At 43.5% G+C, this 8,106-nt stretch overlaps 1 protein-coding gene across 1 annotated transcript in view; it reads right to left on the bottom strand.

Moving 5' to 3' along the window:
• Nucleotides 1-4,589: 4,589 nt before the first annotated feature.
• LOC150065147 (contactin-associated protein-like 3) overlaps nucleotides 4,590-8,106 on the bottom strand; it is a 52,543-nt gene continuing 49,026 nt past the window's right edge. Inside the window, 3 exon segments of the mRNA XM_090329311.1 lie at nucleotides 4,590-5,014; nucleotides 6,326-6,544; nucleotides 7,529-7,699. Coding sequence (XP_090185437.1) covers nucleotides 4,716-5,014; nucleotides 6,326-6,544; nucleotides 7,529-7,699 — 689 coding nt within the window. The 3' untranslated portion in view covers nucleotides 4,590-4,715.

The following is an 8,106-nucleotide window of genomic DNA, read 5'->3' as shown; positions in this document are numbered from 1 at the left end:
GTATAAATACCACATCTTGTTGATCCACTCATCAACTGAGGGACATCTAGGTTCCCTCCATAGCTTTGCTATGGTAAATAGTGCTTCAATGAACATCATTGTGCTAGTGGATTTAGTATGTCCTTGTTTCTGGATGACTGGGTAAATGCCAAGTAGTGGAATTGCTGGGTCATGGGGGAGCTCTATGTTTGATGGAACTGCCATACTACTTTCCACAGTGGTTGAACGAGTTTGCACTCCCACCAGCAGTGTAGTAGTGATCCCTCCTGGTCACATCCCCTCCAGCATCTGTTGTTATTAGATATCTTGATCCTGGCCATTCTAACTGGAGTGAGGTGGAATCTTAGAGTTGTTTTGATTTGCATTTCTTTTATGGCCAGAGATGTCGGGCACAAAATCAGTGATTTTCTTAACCAGCTGATAGGTAAAAAGCAGGTACTGAAGCACACTAAAACATGGAATACAGTTTGAGTTCACTGAACATTTATTTGGGTCTGTCATTCACTTTTTGCTGGAATGATCATTCAGGAACTCTTCCAGGGAAAAGTTCCAAATTCATTTAAAAAATTAGAAATGGCCAGGTGCTGGTAACTCAAGCCTGTAATCCTAGCTACTCTAGAGGCTGAGATCTGAGGATCAAGGTTTGAAATCCTTAGACTCTAATACTCCACTTAGCTACCCCAAAACTAGAAGCAGAACGTGGCTCAGGCAGTCAAGTATTAGCCATGAGGTCAAGCCCCAATACTGGTGGAGGGCAAAAATGGGGAAGTTAGGAGACAATCAGTTACAACACGGAACAAGCAGACTCTTCTAAATTCTCTGCTTTCCTTTAACTGAATACAAAAGATACAAGTTAAACATACGAGTCTCCAAGTTATTTACTAATGTACTATTTATTAAATGTTAAAAACCTTAACCAACACTGAGCTAGCGTTCAGTTTCCCTTTTTTTTAAGGTGCATGACTTGTACTCATACTGCTGCTTTCACTCACTGGCTATCACTCTCCCAACTGAACTATACTTCTAACCTCAATTTCTATAACTGGTTTATTTTAATGCGTCATAAGTATACTGATAGCATTTATATAATAAAATCCATGATTTGCATAACTAGGATTTTCCCTAATGTTTTTGTCAGAACTTCATAACAGGAAAAAAGGAGTATGTGATTTATCATATCTACCTCAGTCCACAAACTATCTATATGCCTTCAAGCTGCCTGAAGCAGACACAATTTCCCCCCAGAAACCTGAAACCAAGGCAAGAATGTAAGCCTGGGAAAGCCCTCTAGAGGGCTGTGGGTGAATAGCTTTTGTTTTACCTTTGCATGGAGATATGACACTAGTGGTTTTTCACCTACTGATGGATCAGAACAATCATGGATATTGGCTTTTCTGTCTTCTTTTTTCTTTTTCTTTAGAGTGACTTGGACTCAGAAGGTGGGCTGTCCCTGAGATTTATGGTCAATCTACTACTTGAAACAGAATTCCCTTTCCAGGTTTTCCCTGATTAACTGGAACTAAGTGCCTTATGGACTTTGCTACCCTCCTGGCCTGATATGAGTCTTGATGCTCAAATCTCAGCCTCCTGAACAGCTACGATTACAAGGGCTAGTCATTGTCCCTCAGCTTAATCCTGGATTTTTTTTTCAGTCATGGGGCTTGAACTCAGACCTGGGACTGCTCCCTGAGCTTTTCACTCATGGTGAAAAGCCCTTTGAGCCACAGATCCAACTTTGATGTTTAGGTGGTTAATTGGAGGTAAGTGTCTCCTGGACATTCCTGCCTAGGCAGGCTTTGAACTTTGAACCTTGCTCCTCAGATCTCAGCCTCCTGAATAGCTAGGATTACAGGTTAATCACTCAGTTTAATCACTGATTTTTTTTTTGCCAATTAATCACACAAAAACTGGAAATGGCAGTGTGGTAGCCTTGAGCTGAAGAGCTCAGGACAGCACCCAGGTCCAGAGTTCAAGTCCCACGACTGACAAAATATTTTAGGTAACTGAAAGCTTCCTGGTTATGAGCTAAAACTTCACATGTCAGCATAGTTAGATGCCAGTTTCTGTTAAATTTTCCTTCTTTTATTTCTGTTGAATTTTCTGCCCTTTAAATTTTACCCACCAATTTCTTTGAAAGGGGTATTGTGCGTGTCTGAGTGATTCCTACGGAAATGGAATAATGACCTACATGACTTGCTGTCTCACAGCTGGCATCCCAGCTAAGTAGGAGACAGAGGCATAGGACTGAAATCCAAAGCTGGTTTCAGAAAAAAAAAGCATCAGGAAAATTACTGAAAAGAAAGAGTTGGGCTAATTCTAGTTCTGCCTAGTAAGTGTGAGATTCTGAGTAAAAAATCACTTATTGCCAAATAAAGGTCCTTTAATAAAAAGGTAGCAAGGAAGTATTGCTCTGTTTTCTTCACAGTCCCATCATCATCATCATCATCATCATCATCATCAATTTTCTCATTTAGTCTAGGTTTTTGTGTGTGTTGATTTTGAACTCAGGGCCTAGGTGCTGTCTTGGAGATTTTGCTCAGGGCTAGCATTCTGCCACTTGAGCCACAGCTCCACTTGCTTCTGCTTATTTCATAGCAGCTAGCCTAGTGGATAAAAAGGTCTACTACCCTGTGGTTTTGCTTTCTCATAATAACTAGTGATATCTCATGAAGTTATACATCTAGTCGGGTAAAATACCAATTAATGTCCCGTGCCATTTTAAAAGTAGGCTTATTTTAACTTATTTGTCTTATTATCTTTTGCCAGTCCTGGGGTTTGAACTCAGGGTCTGGGTGCTGTCCCTGAGTCTTTGTGTTCAAGGCTTGTGCTCTACCACTTGAGCCACAGCTCCAATCCTGTGTGTGTGTGTGTGTGTGTGTGTGTGTGTGTGATTAATTAGAGATAAAAGTCTTGCATGCTTTCCTGCCTGGGTTGGCTTTGATTTGTGATCCCCAGATCTCAGCCTGTTGAGTAGCTAGGATTACAGACGTGAGCCACCAGCGCTCCACAGTTCATAAGTTTTTATTATTTAGTGATATAGCGCTCATTTCCCAGCTGGAATAAGCACTAGACAAGCCTTTGTTCTATGTAATTATTTTCTTCAAACCTCGGTACTTAATTCTGCCCTGACCTCTCGTTCTGAATTCACATACAAGTTTGCTAATATTTCAGTATTTTGTAGTGCACAGACATCCATCGCGCAGCTCCCAGTTCACTCCCTAGACAGGAGCAGATGGGGAGCCAGCGGTCTGCTCGCACTTCCTCGCGGTCTCCACCAGGGGCGCTCGCGGCCCCGCGCCGACTGCCGGGTCCCGGGGCTCCCCTGGCTGCCGGGGGCTGGGAGCGGCGTGCCTGCGGGCCGGTTGGTGCGGTGCGCCCGCGGGAGGGAGCTCGTCTCGGGCGCTCACCTCCCCGGAGTCGCGCGGGCGGGCGAGGACGGCCACGAGATGGGCGCCGCGGCGGGGGCCGTCCTCGGGGTGCTCGCGCTTCTCTCCACGCAGCCCGGGAGCCCCGGCGTGGCCGGACGCCCCCGTGAGTGCAGACCACCTGGGGGTGGGAGGGCGGCGGGTGGATCAGGCTCGGACTTGGACTTTTAGGGCTGTGGTGGCGCGGGGGTGCGCGGAGTCAGGAGGGGACGTTTCCTCTCCCAGTCCCCCTCCACCCCTGCTCACCAGCTTGGTGGTTCATTTTCAGCAGTGTCTAACGGTACCGTCCCGCTGCATGCATTCACCTTTGCCCCCCTCTTTCTCTGTTCCGGCTTGCTTGCTTTTTTTTTTTTCTGGGTATTTATTTATTTAGCTTGAACTCTGGGTGGATTTTTATTTTTTTCAAGGTTTTATTAACACTGATTTAAAGGAGAAAAAGCCTGCCCGGATCCCAGCTCTTCTAATATGTCTGTGCTGTGTTGTCTGGTTTATTGCGCTGCTGTTTCTGGAGTTTTCTGCGTAGGAGCGTTCATTTCTTAGTTCAAGCGCCAGGACTGGCAGGGGAAAAAAAAAAAAGGAAGAAAGAAAATGCACATGGGGTAAACGTTCTCTGCCAGTTAGATTTTAATTTTTGGATGCCTTTTATGCAACTTAAAATGTTCTCAAAACTATGTGATGTTACCAATGCACCAATGCTCTGATCCAAAAATGGAAACACTAATGGTGTAATGTACTCCACGCTACAGAACTTGAGGTGTTACTTAAGTACAAGTATTCCTGTAGTGTTCCTCTTGATTTAGTCTGAAAAATAAATTCATGAGCTCTAAGAAGCTCATACAGGTAATACCTAATCCAGATCAGTTCTTGAAATATCCTTGAATTAATGCAATGCCCGAAACCACACATATGAAAAATTTATAAATACATTCCTAAAATAGGAAACGGTATCTACAAGTGGAAACAGGACACTTAAAGTTGGATATTGCTCTTTCCTGGGTATAAAGTCTTGCATTTGTTAATTAAAGCCAAGAACAGTGGGGATATGACTGTTTTGAATTTATTCTGGCAAAGATGCTACCATATTTGCTGTTAGAATGAGTAATTGACAGATTAGAAATCCCTTTGGACCTGAAACAAAGGTCTGGACTATGGAAGACGGCTGAAGACACACTGAAGTACAATCTTCCCATCCTGCCATCTAATAAACTTCTTTCCTCCATGTCTCTTGATTTGGCACATAGGGTGGGTGGCCTGACCTAACTTGAGACTTCTGGACTTTAAGCCTGGGTTCTAAGAACCCAGTTTCAGCCACACTTCCATTAGCAGCTCCTCAGCTGCTCCGTTCTCACCTTGCGAGCAGAAGGGCCCATCATATGCAGAGGAGGTGCAGTCACACTCGACCCCCGCGTGTTTTTCTTGGCATATCCCTGCATTGCGGCACAGATGTCCATAGCTGCTGCAGTGGCCTCCACACCCTGCCTCCACTCCCGGCGTCACCATGGCTCTTTCTTCCAGGTCTAAGGTCACCCCGTTCCAATGTAGGGACCTGATGCAGCCAAGGAAACCTCTCTGCCTGCTGGCTGTTCCCCCTACAAGGAAAGCACACCTGGTGGCTCCTGCTCCCCAAGTGCTGTCAGGATTTCACCTCCCTGTCCACCTGAGACCTTGAAGATATCCAAAATTATGATGCTTTCACAAAGTACTCAGAACAAATACAAACTTGTAAACAATTGATTGTGACAAAATATTAACACTTGCCAATGGGCCATACATGGTGGAACACACCTGTAATCCTAGTCCTCAGGAGGCAAAGGCGAGAGGATCACAAGCTAGAGGCCGGCTAAGCATACACAGTGAGATTCTATTGCAGTAAATACATACATGCATGTACAATGTAGCAGCATTGAATAAAATAACACATTAACAAAAATGTGTTCTGAAAGTTGAACTTAGTAAATATTCACAAAGCACTTATAGTTATTTTTAAAATGATATTTTTTCAATTGTTTCTTTGTAAAAAGATCAAAAGGCATCACTGATGCCTTTTATACACTTTAAATTTATATACAATACATATGAATTGTATATATAAAACAACTGTTTTATGTAAGAATGAATTCTTTGAGCCAGGCACTGGTGGCTCACACTTGTAATCCTAGCTACTCAGGAGGCTGAGATCTGAGGTTCAAGGTTCAAAGTCATTCTGGACACAAATGTCTATGAGACTCTTATCTCCAATTAACTACCAGAAAACTGGAAGTGGCGCTGTGGCTCAAATGGGAGAGCTGAAGAGGTCAGGGATAGCACCCAGGCCCAGAGTTCAAGCCCCATGACTGACAAAAAAAAAACAAAACAAAACAAAAAAAAACAAAACAAGAGTGAATTCACTGTTGGAAGGAATGACCAAACATAATGACCAAAAGTTTAAAGAGAAAGTCAGTCATGGAGACTCAGAGCTCAAGTAATAAAAGTGTAACACCAAGTGCTTAAGAGCAAAGAAAAATACTTACCGCGACATAACTTTAAGTCAGACTCTGTCTTTATCATAGATATTTTTTTCCTATGTCATAGAGTGCAGAGTGTGTCTCCCTTTGCACACCTGCACTTGATCTGCTAGAGTGTGCCTCTGCCTTTCTGCTTACCTGCTTGCTGACTCACTCAGTGTAGCACCACCAAGTTTTCTTACCATTGTAACTTGTTCAAAAATTCCTATTCAGTACCAAAGCCAAGGACCCCAGGTGGAGAATCCCCACTCCTAGGGGGAAACTTCACAACCTTCATCTGGAACCTGTGACAGTGCCCCAGTGGCCAGTATCATCGTATGCCATTGCTTCCGAGTTGGACTTTTTTTCTCAAGATCCTTCTGTGCACGGCTCAGTGATAAATGAAACAGCACTTACCCACGAAGAGCTGGCTGCTGAGCTGCAGGAGGATGGGCCCATGGGCTGGGGCAGGCTGCATCTTCCCAGGGATCTGGTCCACGTGGAGTGTGGCTTCTTTCACATTTCTCTCGGCCCTCACGTGGTGCCATCGATTGTCATGAAGGGGAGTGGGTGACCGCACGACGACTTCACAAGGTCCATTACCCACGTCAAAAGAAAAGACTACTTCTACAGGAGCTGGAAAGGAAGAGGTGCTCTTTTGATTTCAGAAGGGAGACAGTTCACGCTGAGAGTGCAGGAATGCACTATCAGAGCCAGCTCTTTAGGAAGACAGCAATACTACTGGGAGAATGCTGCTACTGAGATTTGGCTAGGAAGGCCAAATGCATTTTTACAGTGGAGGCAAAAATCTAAAACTGAACCTAAGACAGTATTTATTCTTTGCCACCTGAAGCTCTGAGTAATAAAGACATTTGGGCACACAAGAACATTAGCATGTTTTCTGGCTTCCTATGAACAAGTGATCTTACTTAACAGTTCAATAGTATATTTAAAGTTTCATATCATTTGGAAATGTGAAATTTTGACAGTCAGAAATTTAATTTCACATCATATATGCAAACTGAGTATTCAGCCAAGTAAGTTTCTAATTTAGTAAGCCATTCGTAGTTTTATTAGTTTGGCTTAGTCCCCTCACTGCATATGGAATTGAGGCAGCACTTAATTGGCACAGTCTGTTCTGTTTCATGAATGTTTCAGTGTCTGCTGTGGTTGGATAAGAGCTCCTCGAAGGACTACGTTCTATAGCTTGGTCCCAGGGTGGAGCTACTGGGTGGTAGTGGGATATTTAGGGGTAGAGTATAGGGTCAGATCTAAAAGTCATTTGAGGGTGCCCATGAAGGAGACTTCCTGTGTCTCTGTTTCCTGGCCCACACAGTGAACACACACAACCACCACCACAGGCCACTCCCCCGCAACCAAAGTCTATAAGGCTCCTATATTTTCCTGTGGATACTCCAGGGCCATAAGCCAAACTAAGCTTATTATATGTTAATAGACTCATTTTGTTTCTATAATGAAGATGACAAAAATCATACAATTCTTGTAGTAATAAAAATAATACTGGTAAGGAAATGCACAGTAAACGTAGAAATAAGACTGCCTAGAGGATATTGCTCGTTACAGAATACCCCAGGGCTTCCCCAAGCATGGACCACTCACCCCGCAGCTCCAGCCGGATGAAGTCTGTGATCCCCAGGTTCTCTACAAACACCCCCGAGGAAGCTGATGTCTTAAAAAAGAAGGACAGATCGGCACTGAGCTCCCCACGCAAGGGGGGGAAATGAAGATAAGAAATCTCAGTACTGAAGGAGGCTGAATTCCAAAATGAATCTGGTTACAACCAAACAACAAAAAAAGACAAACATTGAGAAAAAGAAAACAAAGAGCAACTAGACTTCCTATTTCTAGTACCTGTTTTCACTCTTAACACATTACTTGTCTATGCAAGCCTCCTTGTTGTGGTTCTTCTGACTAAGTAACCATGACATGAATGTTCAAATAATGACTCCTTTGATGATTACGATTTTAGACATTTGTGCTACTGTGTAGAGGGACAGGCACTATGGAAATGATCTGCCTTTTCAAAACACAGTTTTCTTTTTAAGTTATAGAGAAAAATGACCTCAGAATGTACATCTATAAATCTTGACATATGCAATGATTCATGTAACCATTACAAAACTGAGATAAAGAGAAGCTCCATCATCCTGGACTCTCCCTCAGGCTATCTCCCTATA

This window comes from Megascapheus bottae, chromosome 3 (assembly GCF_031878675.1).
Source record: "Megascapheus bottae isolate mThoBot1 chromosome 3, mThoBot2.hap1, whole genome shotgun sequence".
Taxonomy (NCBI): domain Eukaryota; kingdom Metazoa; phylum Chordata; class Mammalia; order Rodentia; family Geomyidae; genus Megascapheus; species Megascapheus bottae.
The sequence above is the reverse complement of the archived record's forward strand: the minus strand, read 5'-3'. Positions and strand labels throughout refer to the sequence as shown.